Consider the following 14,625-nt stretch of genomic DNA (forward strand, 5'->3'; position numbering starts at 1 on the left):
GCCTAGTGACCTACTTTCACATTTCACAAGCTACAGCCTTCAAATTTAGACCACATGCATAGTTTTTTTGCACCGAAAAAAAACTTTGACCTTGAAATTGACCTAGTGACCAACTTTCACATTTTTGAAGTTACAGGCTTCAAATTTGGACCACGTGCATAGTTTTGTATTCCGAAATAAAATTTGACCTTGATTTTTACCTAGTGACCTACTTTCACATTTCTCAAGCTACAGCCTTCAAATTTGGACCACATGCATAGTTTTGTGTACCGAAATTAACTTTGACCTTGAGATTGACCTAGTGACTTACTTTCACATTTCTGTAGCTACAGGCTTCAAATTTGGACCACATGCATATTTTTGTGTTCTGAATTGAAATTTGACATTGATTTTTACCTAGTACCTACTTTCACATTTCTCAAGCTACAGTCTCCAAATTTGAAGCACATGCATAGTTTTGTATACTGAAATGAACTTTGACCTTGAAATTGATCTAGTGACCTACTTTCACATTTTTTCAAAATACAGCTTTCAAATTTGGACCAAATGCATGGACAACATGCACAGTGTTGTGTACAGAAATGAAATTTGACCTTGATTTTGACCTTGAGCTAGTCTTGAAATTTGGAACATTCAAAAATGGCTCAATGGTGGGTGCCAAGATCACTCTGTGATCTCTTGTTTCTAAATACATTTGACACAGACTTAAGCTATTGTCCAGTATCTTCATCCATATTGGAGTCATTGAATGCTCCAGTAACAGCTCCAGCTTCCTCAGATGTGCCCAGTTTCACTGTCAATCATCGAAATAGTCAAGTGTGTTTTCTCCTGTGACAGCTTTGTTTCAGATTCGTTTAAAGACAAGTCTAATGATAATGTATTACTACATGGATAAAATTTTGTATATTGACCTGTATCTGTCTGAAATATAAGGACTTCATCAGTTGAGCACACTGTCAGAAGAACAGCTCTTGCTTATCTGCCCTTTTGAATATATACATGTAGGAATTTGATGAAGAATGGGCAAAGAAGATACAGTTAGAAAAATTCCGATGGCATAACTCTCAATGGCTGGAGATGGTAGAGTCAAGACAGATTGATGAGATGGCAGATCCCTACATGTACCCAGAGGAAGGTTATGATGCCTACCTACAAGATGCAGATATACTAGACCGACCGGATCTCTTCTATCCTGGTATGTTCTTATCCTTTTAGTTGTGAAAGTGATGTTAAAATTTCAATACTCTTATGTATTTGAATGGTTGCTTCTTTCCACTTTCTTCTAAAATTTTATCCCTTCATCTTGGTGGAAAGGAAAAGTGGACTTGCAATAAATCTGCTATACTAAAGATTGAGTAATATTTGTGAAGTTTTCATTTTTATCGAGCCTGCTTGCGGTGAGCTCGATATAGACGTCACTTTTGGCCGGTCGGTGTATGTGTATGCATCCTTGCCTGCGTCTGTCCGATTTTGTCTGGACCATAACTTTGACATTCATGGACCAATCTTGTTTATATTTGGCATGAATGTAAACCTCAATGAGAAAGAGTGTCGTGCGCAAACCGCATATTCCTGTCTCAAAGGTCAAGGTCACAGAGGTCAAAGGTCAAATTGAAGTTTGTCCGGAGTATTTCTTCTTCATGCATGGTGGGATTTTGATGTAACTTGGCATGAATGTTCACCATTATGAGACGGAGTGCCATGTGCAAGAACCAGGTCCCTAGGTCTAAGGTCAAGGTCATGCTTAGAGGCCAAAGGTGCTTGCGGGCTTGATATTCTACCTGTGCGCATGCAGAATGTATTTCTAGTCACTAATATTTGCGAATAGAGTGACATTGGAATTGAAAACACTTTTGAATATTACTCAGTGCTTCCCTTTGAAACAGTACTATGCAGCACAAAATCTTAACACAGTTGATAAGGGAGTTGTCTGTGAAGTTAAAAACAATTGGCAAAAAGTCAGCAATTCTTATCTAGATTTGTCTCTGTTGCTGTCCTCTGCACTCTTGTTTTAAATTCTTTAAAATTTGAGAATATAACAGTTGTCATTTTATGATCAAGACAGAAATATTTCTTTAACATGCAGGTCCAAAAGGTATGAAGTGCATGGCTTGATTTTATTTGTTCAAAGTGACTGCATGTTTATTTGTAAAACAATTTTTGCAGATATGTGTTGGTAATGGTTATTTAATACTTTTTTTATTAATGCCCATTTTAGTAGAAGGATGATTGCTTGTGGTCATTAGAATTTTTTGGTCAGTAGATCAAAGTTCTTGGACACAGTGACCTTGTGACTTAAAACTGTTTCAAGTCAAAAACTGGATAATGTTACTGTCTAGGACTTGCAAATGTGATTGCCTCAGGATCAGTTTTAAGGGTCAGTAAGTCAGATACCAATGCCACAGTGACCGGGAATCTAAAAATGGTTTCTGATTAATAACTGAAGAATGTTTGTGCCCACGTCCATCAGACTTCATATCTTTGGTCCTTGTGTTACCCTCTACCAATATTGTTCGAATCATTTTGATTTGTCAGAGAGGGCGTGGTTAGTTTTCCCTATATATATATATATAGAGAGAGAGAGAGTGGATACTTTAAAAATCTTCTTGTGTGAAACTACTAGCCTGATTTTAAAATAAATTTACACAAATGGTCCTTGTGTGACCCTCTACCAAGATTGTTCAAATTATTCTGATTTGTCAAAAAGCTTGGCTGCCAGGGGGCAGGGTCACTTTTCCCTATATGTATATAGTGGAAACTTAGAAAATCTTCTTGTATAAAACTGTTAGCTCGATTTTAAAATAACTTCACACAAATTGTCCTTGTGTGACTTTCTACAAATGATGTTCAAATTTTTCTGATTCGTCAAAAAACATGGCCGCCAGAGGGCGTGGTCACTTTTCATCAACAGTTTCTTAAAACAATATCTACTCCAAAACCTCTGAATGGATTTTGATGAAACTACACAAATGATCTCTGGGTAGCCCTTTTACAGAGTTGTTCAAGTGGTTCCGGTTCATTGAACATATTGGTCTTTTGGGTTGAAAATAGGTTTTCAGCTATCACACTTTAAAAATCTTTTTCTCTAGAGCTTTGATATTTGGCATGTGATATAAGGGTTTGACTCTACCATAATTGACCAAATTATTGCCTTAAGGTCAAAAATGGCCACACCCCTGTGTGTGTCATGTACTTACTATAGGCTTACAATAAGAAACTTTGAAAATCTTCTCTGAATCAGTAATAGCTAGAGCCTTGATATTTGGCGTATGATATCAGAGTTGTACTGTCTACCATAATTGTTCAAATTATTGCCCTAGGTTAAAAAATGTGTGTGACATGTATATAATATAGGCTAACATAGAAGAAATCTAAATGTGTACTTGTACCATTACGTTACATATACATGCTTGAAGCCTTGTACATAGGTGAGCACTTTAGGGTCAATGACCCTCTTGTTTGTTACTATACTATATACATAGTGTCTGCATATGCAATCTTGTGCGCGTCTAATCACCTGAACCCATGCACACAATTTAATGAAACTTCACATAAGTAATCAGTACCAACCCTAGTTGTGCATGGTGCATGTAATGTTCTTTAAGATAAATATTCTGCAGAGTTATGGGACTTTGTTTTTTGTTATTATGCTATATATAGAGAGTCTGCATATACAATCTTGTGCGCTCCTAATCCCCCGAACCATTGCACACAGTTTAATGAAACTTCACACAAGTGATCGGAACCAACCTTACTTGTGTATGGTATATGTTAGGTTCTTTCAGAAAAAAATTCTGCAGAGTAATGGGACTTCATTTTTAGTTCGACTATTCAAAGAATAGGTAGAGCTATTGGACTCACCCATGCGTCCGTGTCCGCTTCGGCGTCCGCGTCCCGATTTGGTTAAGTTTTTGTATGTAAACTGGTATCTCAGTACCCACTAATGGGAATGGATTGAAACTTCACACAGTTGTCCATTGTCATGAGCTGATATGCATTTTACAGGTTCCATAACCCTGTTTTGCCCCTTATTCGACTTTAATGTTCATTCATTTGACAAGGCTGTTGAATAGCCGAGCATTGCTGTCCTCGGATACTATACTATATACATGCAGTCCACATAATTATGTAATCTTGTGTGTGTCAAATTGCAATGTACTGTGTCAGTGCGTGAGGGGGGTACATTCATCACCTTCAGTGATAGCTCTAGTTTTAAAGGTTACAGGTTCATGGTTACAACAGTTTAAAATTCAAAATTACACTGCAAGTTATTTCAAGAAGGCCATCAAGAGGGTGATAAGGTTTTGCAAAAAGTTCATGTTTCCCATATTTTAAGACAGATTTCTGATATTCATTTAGCTACATGCAAGTGTATGAATTTTTCTCTAGTTTTATCATATAAATATTAATAAGCGCCTTTTCTCACTGTAAAATTGAATTTGCACTGCTATTCATATGTTATATAATGATGATGATATTTGTTGCTAAAGGCTTGCATAATATGATTTTATTAAACTGGTTTGATACAGTTAGGACTGAAAGTGTGCTCGTTGATAGTTTTTGTAATGATACATATTATTTCTGCGATACTTTTTTTCATGTTTTGACATTGAGGTAAAGCCATGCATGTATTGTTACAAATAGAAATTTTATTGTCCAGTGCTAAAATTAATTTCTGTATGCTTTATTAGAACATGTTAAAGTAGTGATAGTGACATTTTATTATATCATGATTCATTCAGTGTTTTATAGTGACTGTCCAAGAACTTTTTCATTTTCTAACTGGAGCCTGCTTTGTTTAAAGTTGGTGGACCCGTTATGACAATTTGGCATTCTTGGGACATAAAGTAGGTCAGTGCATATGTAATTTTCCACAAAAACTGGAAAAAGCCAAATCACATACCGACAATACTAAAGACGATTGTAAGTAACGGTCCATTGTTCTGTTCATTCAACAAAAAATTGATTTGCTTTTTATTCAACATATTTTCATTTAAAAATGTCTTTAAAATGGTGTATACTTTATGGAGATCATTTTAACGTAAAAGTCGAAATTTACGTTGAAGTGACATAAGAGCGACAAATATGACGTTGAGCTTCGAATAAAAATTTTGCTTTAATCTTGTCTCATGTAAAACCCGAACGATAGAATTTGAGAAAAAACTAACATGATGATGAAAATTTTACTTTCTATCGATTGAAGGAATAAAATTATGGGGTCACCGAATTCATTTTCGCGTAAAATTACATTACGCTACCCCTACCCCCAAATCACAAAATAGCACAACTGAGTATATTTTCCAGTATCTCCTCTTTTCTTCCATAAATCTGCTATTTTAACTGAATAAAAAAATCCTCTTTAAAACTTTGCTACCTCCGGCGTAATCATTTCAGTGTAGAACTCAGATTTTAATGTTTAGATTTTATTCAATTTAAGAAAATGCGCCAAATTCGACATCCGCATTACCATTGCCCTGAATTACATTACTCTTCCCCTTTCCCAGATAAAAAAAAATGCGTAATTCAATGGATTTTCTTATGTCTTGTGATAAAAACAAACTCATTTTGAGTTCTTTACAACTGTGCATTCAACATTAAAATTGAAATGATTTATCTCGCTAGTTAATGCTAGTACATGAACAGTTTTGTATTGATGCACATTTACAAAAATAAATAAGAAAACAACAGAATATAATTAAAATACTTTTAATTTTAACAATTACCTGTACAGAATTCCATCACAGGCCGCTATTTCCGTGACTTATTATCTGTGCATAAAACTGGTTACATAAAGAGCATGCAATAGCAAAGAGGCAAACATATAGAATACAACTTTAGAAAATTTAAAAAGCCTTAAGGTAATTTATATCATCATGTTTGAATAAACTTTATTAATTTATTTAACTTTACTACAAATTTTACGTTTGGAAAATATTTCGATTGTTTGGAGAGTAGTCAGACACCCTGATTTCGAATAAAGTGCATCCTCTGTGAAAACCCGCAGGGAAACTGTTGCTCTGAAAAGGTTAATTTAGTTATGGCCCCTGATAGGGCCAGAATTAGCTATTTTGACCTTGTCTGCAAAACAGCAGCTTCATTTATGATTTGAATTTAATCAAACTTGCACAAAACTTGTGTCACCATAAGATCTTGGTTCCTTTCTTGAACCAACCAGATCCCATAATGGGTTCCAGAGTTATGGCCCCTGAAAGAGCCAAAATTAGTTATTTTGAACTTGTCTGCACAATAACAGCTTCATTTATGATTTGATTTTAACCAAACTTGCACACAACTTGTATCACCATAAGATCTCGATTCCTTTTTATACGCCCGAAGGGACATATTATGTTATCGCCTCGGTGTCCGTCTGTCTGTTGGTTAGCAATTTCCCTTCCGCTCTGTATCTCTTGAACCCCTTGAAGGATTTCAAAGAAACCTTGAACAAATGTTAACCTCATCGAAATGACATGCAGAGCGCATGTTTCGGATGGCTCAATTCAAGGTCAAGGTCACACTTAGGGGTCAAAGGTCATATGACTTTGTTTTGTGTGTATATTGCTCTGCATTTGTGTTGCATTGCAGTGCTCTTGTTTTTATTTGGCAGATCCTTCTTTTGTTCACTAACAATAAATTTTTTTTAATTACTTCCCTTTTATGTTACTATAAATAGCTTATGTAGTAACTTTTTAGCTCACCTGTCACAAAGTGACAAGGTGAGCTTTTGTGATCGCGCAGCGTCCGTCGTCCCTGTGTGCGTGCGTAAACTTTTGCTTGTGACCACTCTAGAGGTCACATTTTTCATGGGATCTTTATGAAAGTTGTTCAGAATGTTCATCTTTATGATATCCAGGTGAAGTTCGAAACTGGGTCATGTATGGTCCAAAACTAGGTCAGTAGGTCTAAAAATAGAAAATCCTTGTGACCTCCCTAGAGGCCATTTTTTTCAAGGATCTTCATGAAAATTGGTCAGAATGTTCTCCTTGATGATATCTAGGTCAAGTTAGAAACTGGGTCACGTGCCATTAAAAACTAGGTCATTAGGTCTAAAAATAGAAAATCCTCGTGACCTCCCTAGAGGACATATTTTTCAACGGATTTTCATGAAAATTGGTCAGAATGTTCACCTTGATGATGTCTAGGTCAAGTTCAAAACTGGGTCACATGCCTTCAAAAATTAGGTCATTAGGTCAGATAATAGAAAAACCTTGTGACCTCTCTAGAGGCGATATTTATCATGGGATCTGTATGAAAATTGGTCTGAATATTCATCTTGATGATGTCCAGGTCAAGTTCGAAACTGGGTCAACTGCGATCAAAAACTAGGTCAGTAGGTCAAATAATAGAAAAACCTTGTGACCTCTCTAGAGGCGATATTTATCATGGGATCTGTATGAAAGTTGGTCTGAATATTCATCTTGATGATATCTAGTTCAAGTTCGAAACTGGGTCAACTGCGATCAAAAACTAGGTCAGTAGGTCTAAAAATAGAAAAACCTTGTGACCTCCCTAGAGGCCATATTTTTCAATGGATCTTCATGAAAATTTGTCAGAATGTTCACCTTGATGATATCTAGTCAAGTTCGAAACTGGGTCAACTGCAGTCAAAAACTAGGTCAGTAGGTCTGAAAATAGAAAAACCTTGTGACTTCCCTAGAGGCCATATTTTTCAATGGATCTTCATGAAAATTGGTCAGAATGTTCACCTTGATGATATCTAGTCAAGTTTGAAACTGGGTCACGTGGGGTCAAAAACTAGGTCAATAGGTCTAAAAATAGAAAAACCTTTTGACCTCTAGAGTCCATACTTTTCAATGGATCTTCATGAAAATTTGGCAGAATGTTCACTTTGATGATATCTAGTTCCAGTTCGAAACTGGGTTACGTGCCATCAAAAGCTAGGTCAGTAGGTCAAATAATAGAAAAACCTTGTGACCTCTCTAGAGGCGATATTTTCCATAGGATCTGTATGAAAGTTGGTCTGAGTATTCATCTTGATGATATCTAGGTCAAGTTTGAAACTGGGTCAACTGCGGTCAAAAACTAGGTCAGTAGGTCTACGTTGTCCGTGTCCATGCGTAAACTTTTGCTTGTGACCACTCTAGTTTAAGATCCAGCCTTGTAATTTTGGATGACATGTACAGTTTTGCACACCAATCTTTAAACTGTCTTTCAGTGACCATAAATGTGACCTACTGATCTACTTTCTAATATTTTAGCATCAATTTGCCATTTGAAACATGTGGTTTAATATATTCAGGTGAGCGATTCAGGGTCATCATGACCCTCTTGTTTATTATTGGCCTTAGGAAAAAACTGAGACCACTTTTCTGTAGTACAACATGGATTGTACCTCCAATTTTTAGGTGTATTTTGACATATCTGTACCTTGTAAAAAAAATTTTATTTTTTAGTTAAATTTTTTCCCTTTGTTGTTTGACCTTCTTGTCCTTAAGTGCAATGATAAAAGGTGAGCAATATAGGGCCATTATGGCCCTCTTGTTTCTAGATCTGATCCTTCTCAGATCATTCCTGTGGGTTTGTTAGAACTTTGATTCTATTGATGGAAATTGCATGAATCTTAAAAATGATTAGTATTGAAGCCTCAATGTATATACACCACTTTAATCGATTTCATTGATTTATTACCATACATAATCTGTGGAAAAAAATATATTTGAAATAAGTGGCATAAAAGCATATTATTTTTACCCACAAAACCAGTCATTCATGTGCATCCTTATTCATTATTCCTATTGTTTGATATTATAACCTTGCCATTTAGACTATACTACCAGTACATCAATCACTAGCTGACTCTCAGGCCCTTCAGGCCTTTGATTAAAATAATTTTTCACCGAAAGGCAAAATGCCACCATTGTTTCATATACCCACATGAAACTTAATGGTTGATCAGTTTCTAGTATCCAGAATTATGTGAACATTCGAGTTTTCGCAGTTTTTCTCATGCACTTATATAAACCATTGCAACGGTTTACTTCTGTAAACATTGGTAAATATAGAACGAGAAGCGACAGTATTTTTAGACACTATCATCACATGGGCAGCAAACCAAAACTGCGCATATTTTGCTTCCGTCACTAATAATAGAACACACATGTAAGTATAGGTATTCGCATAGTATTATGGCGTTTTTATTTTTAGCAATATGTAAATAAACAGTCAGTATAGTAGCACTCTCGTTTAAAATAAAAGACAACAATGTAAAATCAGTAGTTGGCTTGATGGCGCAGTAGGTTGAGTGGATGGAAATGAATTCATTTTATAGTGATAGTTTTGACCTTTAAATTTTAACCTTGCATCCGACCAACATTTTTTTTGTTTGCATTACATACTTTGTGTAAGTTTGTTTTTCTCTGGTTTCTAACTCATTGTTTTGTTCTTATTTTCGTATAAAATCGGTAGTATCTTTAAATCAATCGATACTGAAATTATGACTGGGCAATGCTTTTATTAAAGTGAAGTGTAAGATTGTTATAAAATTGATAAAACTAACCCGTACAGCTTTATAAATATCACAGGAAAGCTTCAAAAATATAAGATCATATTAAAGGCGGAGTGTATTTAAACATAATTATGTGTCAAAAGTGAATACAGTTCTAATTTGTTCACTAACTTATATATTATATAAGTTAGTGAACAAATTAGAACTGTATTAACTAACCCTTTTTGTCTTCCTTGAATCGTATTTAAGAAAAAGAACTTAAATACAGTTTTAAAAACTAAATTTTACGGATCTGGGAATCGAACTTCCGAAGTATAATACGAATACCTTAACCACTCGGCCAACAAGGAATCACTGACTGCATGGTAAAAGTATTGTACTGACCACTTTATGTTATTGTTTTGTTTGTTTACATATCAAAGCTCCATAATACTGTGTGATACCTATACATGTGAGCTCTATAGGAGAGATCGTGTTTGTACACAAATCCGTTGTATATTCTATTTTTAGAACTGATAAGACAAAGATCGGGTGGGCAGACGCCGAGCGTCCATGTGTTTTTGTTAACAGTGATGTTTTTCTAACGGCTTAAACTTCCTTAAAATACAAATAATATCAATAATTTTTTGATCAATGGAAAGGATATAAAACAAGCAATTTATTGATAACTTTTAATCATTATTTCGAAATAAAATGGATTAATTATGAACGCTTAACTTACAGTGTTTTTTCTAAAAGTTTGGAGCATCGCTATGCCGCTATTAAAATCATATGTCATTTAAAACGGTTATTCATTTTCAAAAGATATTTGAATAAGAAAATATGAAAATCGTAAGCATTTCAAAACTTTTTAAATTTTTAAAATCCATAAATGAACGAACAAGTTGTTAAAAATTGAAAATTCCAATCCCATACACAAACGATGTAAAAATATTTTGTTTTACCCACCACCAGATAAACAGGTGTTGATGCGTGACGTCAGGGCGATCACTATTGATTGTCATGTTTGGTGTTATTTTCTCTCACTGTCATGTGATGTTTGCAAGGTGCGCGCTGAACAGAATTCCGTTTTTAGCTTACCTGCTCAAGGTGAGCTTTTGTGATCGTCCTGTGTCCGTCGTCCTTCGTCAACAATTTGACTGAAAAAAAAACAAACAAAAAAACACTACAGGTCACAATTTTCGCCAAATCTTAATGAAACTTGGTCAGAATGTTACCCTCAATAAAATCTTATATGAGTTCGATATTGGGTCATCTGGGGTCAAAAACTAGGTCACCAGGTCAAATCAGAGGGAAAGCTTGTTAACACTCTAGAGGCCACATTTATGACAATATCTCTATGAAACTTGATCTTTAGGTCAAGTTCAAATTTGGGTCAGGTGGGGTCAAAAACTAAGGTCACCAGGTCAAAACAAAGGAAAAGCTTGTAAACACTCTAGAAGCCACTTTTATGACTGTATCTTCATGAAACTTGGTCAGAATGTTAAACTTGATGATCTTGTGGGTCATGTGGGGTCAAAAACTAGGTCACCAGGTCAAATCGAACGAAAAGCTTGTTAGCACTCTAGAGGCCACATTTATGATAATATCTCTATGAAACTTGGTCAGAATGTTAATCTTGATGATCTTTAGGTCAAGTTCAAATCTTGGTCAGGTGGGGTCAAAAACAAGGTCACCAGGTCAAACCAAAGGAAAGCTACCAAGATTTTAACTTGACCTAAAGATCTTAATGACTTTACTCTGATCACAATTTTAAATTTTAAATGTATTTAGGCTTAATAAAATTATATGTGTGGTTCCGGTTTCCTGACTGACCCTATTTTGTCCCCGCCAACTTATTGTTATTAAATAAAAAAAAATAAATCTGGTACCCACTTCCAGAGCGTTTGGTTGACACGAGGTTCCGAGTTTTGACCTGCGAAAATCGAAAAAAACTTGTATTTGACCCGCACAGAAAATGTCCCGTGCATTGGCTTGACCCGCGGAAATTTTCTTTGAAGCGTCTCGAGTTCGAAATTTCTGCCCCTTGTCAATCAAAATAGTGGTGAATTTCAATATTGTTCGCTGCCACAAGCAAAATATGGCAGTAGGCGGAGCATCGTATATTAATTATAGCTACTGACAGATGTCAATCACGCCACGCGCCTACTGACACGTAGTCATCTCTCAGCTTGTAGCGCATCATATTGATCAATGTGTAAAAGTTTATTGATAAACAATGCGATGAGCAGCCTATTATCGTGTTTGTACCACTTGTTAATTAGCGGTATGGCCTACAGCTTATGTTGTATTGTTATACTTCTTGCCGTCTTAATACTGAACAATAAATTGGATAATTAAAGCGGCATGCCTCCAGTTCGTTCGACAACAACAAAAAATATTTTTTTTAGATATCTTGAAATAAATGCTATATTTCTTAAGAAGGCTTTAAAACTTAATTACTGACAAACTTTATGTTACGGAAACACATGAGAATTTGCTGTTTTTACTACTTTTTACGATGAAAATCGAAAAGCATTTGTCACGCTTTTAATCCAGGTAAACTGTCTCAATTATAAATATCTATATTTTGAAGTCATTATTCACTACTTCAGCTATAGCACTATTGGTTACGACGACGGGAAAATGTCTTTATTGCCGCGGCGGTCGAGGGTTTTGTCCAGGGTTCGATTCCCGACGCAGTCATCTTTTTTCTTGATTTGGAAGTTTTAAAATATTTTAGAAACAAAAATTCATATTCTAATGTTCATAATATGACCAAAACTTCAATTTGAAAGAAAGATTATTTTTTTAGCCAAATTTGGAGGCATGCTGCTTTAAAATCATTATTTTGTGTGCATGAGCCGGTCAGCCGTTACTGTCTATAACAAATTTATTAACATTTGGCACAAAAAAAATGCTTTAAATAAGCAGAAATTATAAGTATTGAATAGAAATGAAATTGAAAACAAGTATTTTATCAAGAATTTAAGGCTTTCTTTTGTTTTCCATATTTGTCACCCGTTTTCGCGATCGTGATTTTCGGATATTTCTGTCATGTCTTACGAGATTTTCTAGGGAAGGGAGGCATATAGTTTTTGAACCGTCTGTCGGTCTGTCCGCATTTTTCGTGTCCGGTCCATATCTTTGTCATCGATGGATGGATTTTCAAATAACTTGGCATGAATGTGTACCACAGTAAGAGGACGTGTCGCGCGCAAGACCCAGGTCCGTAGCTCAAAGGTCAAGGTCACACTTAGACATTAAAGGATAGTGCATTGATGGGCGTGTCCGGTCCATATCTTTGTCATCGATGGATGGATTTTCAAATAACTTGGCATGAATGTGTACCACAGTAAGACGACGTGTCGTGCGCAAGACCCAGGTCCGTAGCTCAAAGGTCAAGGTCACACTTAGACATTAAAGGATAGTGCATTGATGGGCGTGTCCGGTCCATATCTTTGTCATCGATGGATGGATTTTCAAATAACTTGGCATGAATGTGTACCACAGTAAGACGACGTGTCGCGCACAAGACCCAGGTCCGTAGCTCAAAGGTCAAGGTCACACTTAGACGTTAAAGGTCATTTTTCATGATAGTGCATTGATGGGCGTGTCCGGTCCATATTTTTCTCATTCATGCATGGATTTTAAAATAACTACGCATGAATGTGTGACACAGTAAGACGATGTGTCGCGCACAAGACCCAGCTCTGTAGGTCAAAGGTCCTAAACTCTAACATCGGCCATAACTATTCATTTAAAGTGCCATCGGGGGCATGTGTCATCCTATGGAGACAGCTCTTGTTTTAAATGTATATACAGTCGAATACCGTTACCTCGATATTCAAGGGACTGTACAAATTACATCGACGTATCCGAAGTTCGACGTAAGATATAGACTATCTGGGACTTCTTTGTACTTGTGTTGGACGTCTATATTGTCATTATATCCAATGCTTTTTTTTCAGAGGGTTTGAAAGGGGAAAGAAATAATATAAAACGTAAATATGATTTTAATTTATTTACAAATAAAACATCTTAATCAAATACATACATACAACTTTTTAATTTTTCAAAATATACATTTAATCATTAGCATTTTCATTCCTTCCCTAAACAAGTCTGAATGCAGCGGTAACGTTCCTAGCAGAGTATAACGAAAATTTGCCAGTTAAATACGCATATTGTTACTCAATCCTAAACGGCAGACTTACTCCGTCAAACAGAAAATATTTCATCCAAATTAGTTGTTATATTTGAAAACAGCTTTCCTGCTTGCACGGTGTTTTATAACACTAATTATTGGGAATTAAAGGCAAACTTCCTGACATTTAAATTGGATTAAAGATTAAATAACAAACAAAACAAACACACAAACTAACTTGAATATGATTAATACATCGCCGGACAACAATAGGTTGATTTTCACACCTTACAAATAACATAGATATTATTTGACAAGCTGTGATATCGACGAAACCAGGTGTAAAAACAGTACAGGTAAGTTGACAGTACTGAAAAATCTCATCGAGCTAAACAAAATATCGAGCTAATCATATCGAGGTAAAGATAAATAATTACATTAAGGTAAATAGGGAAAAATCGGGACCGACTCAAACACATCGTGCTAACCGGAGTATAGAGCTAACCGATATCGAGGTAACGATATTCCACTGTATATAGTTTGAACTGTTAATTACAAAATGTACAGATTACACCAGATGAAGGCCTGTGCCTGAAAATTTTATCAGAGTGACCTTTTTCCTGGCCAGTATTTTGGACTTAGTTATGTTCAGAATGCATAAATAAACTATATCTGCTACTTTGACTCTTGTTCCCGGGTACTTTTCTAACCTGAAACCCCAGGTCCTCTGATGGTTAATATGTTTCACATGCCAAACATTCACTTTGCAAGCTATGTTACTGTGAACATAAAATTTACCCGCCATTATTAAAAGCAAGAAAGAAATATACAGATCAGGAGAAGAAAGCTTGACAGTAGCAAGTAAATTTCATGAAAAGCAGGTTAACATGCTGCAAGGAGTGATTAATAACCAAAGGGTACATAAATAGCACCGGTATGTACTGATACACCATTGTTTCAATCACGGTGGGGAAACCAAGAATGCAACGTCATCAAAACCCAGCGCAAATGAGCTGACCACACACAAATTTACGTC

At 35.7% G+C, this 14,625-nt stretch overlaps 1 protein-coding gene across 2 annotated transcripts in view; it reads left to right on the forward strand.

The window, feature by feature from the left end:
• Positions 1 to 14,625, forward strand: part of LOC123554364 (kinesin-associated protein 3-like) — a 259,985-nt gene that overhangs the window by 222,774 nt on the left and 22,586 nt on the right. For both annotated transcript variants that reach the window (XR_008367194.1, XM_045344464.2), the window contains exon 15: positions 1,006 to 1,195. Coding sequence is in view for 1 of the 2 variants with exons in the window: in XM_045344464.2 (XP_045200399.1) it covers positions 1,006 to 1,195 (190 nt within the window). In the remaining variant the exon portion in view is untranslated. The remainder of the gene's footprint in view (positions 1 to 1,005; positions 1,196 to 14,625) is intronic.

This window comes from Mercenaria mercenaria, chromosome 15 (genome assembly GCF_021730395.1).
Source record: "Mercenaria mercenaria strain notata chromosome 15, MADL_Memer_1, whole genome shotgun sequence".
Taxonomy (NCBI): domain Eukaryota; kingdom Metazoa; phylum Mollusca; class Bivalvia; order Venerida; family Veneridae; genus Mercenaria; species Mercenaria mercenaria.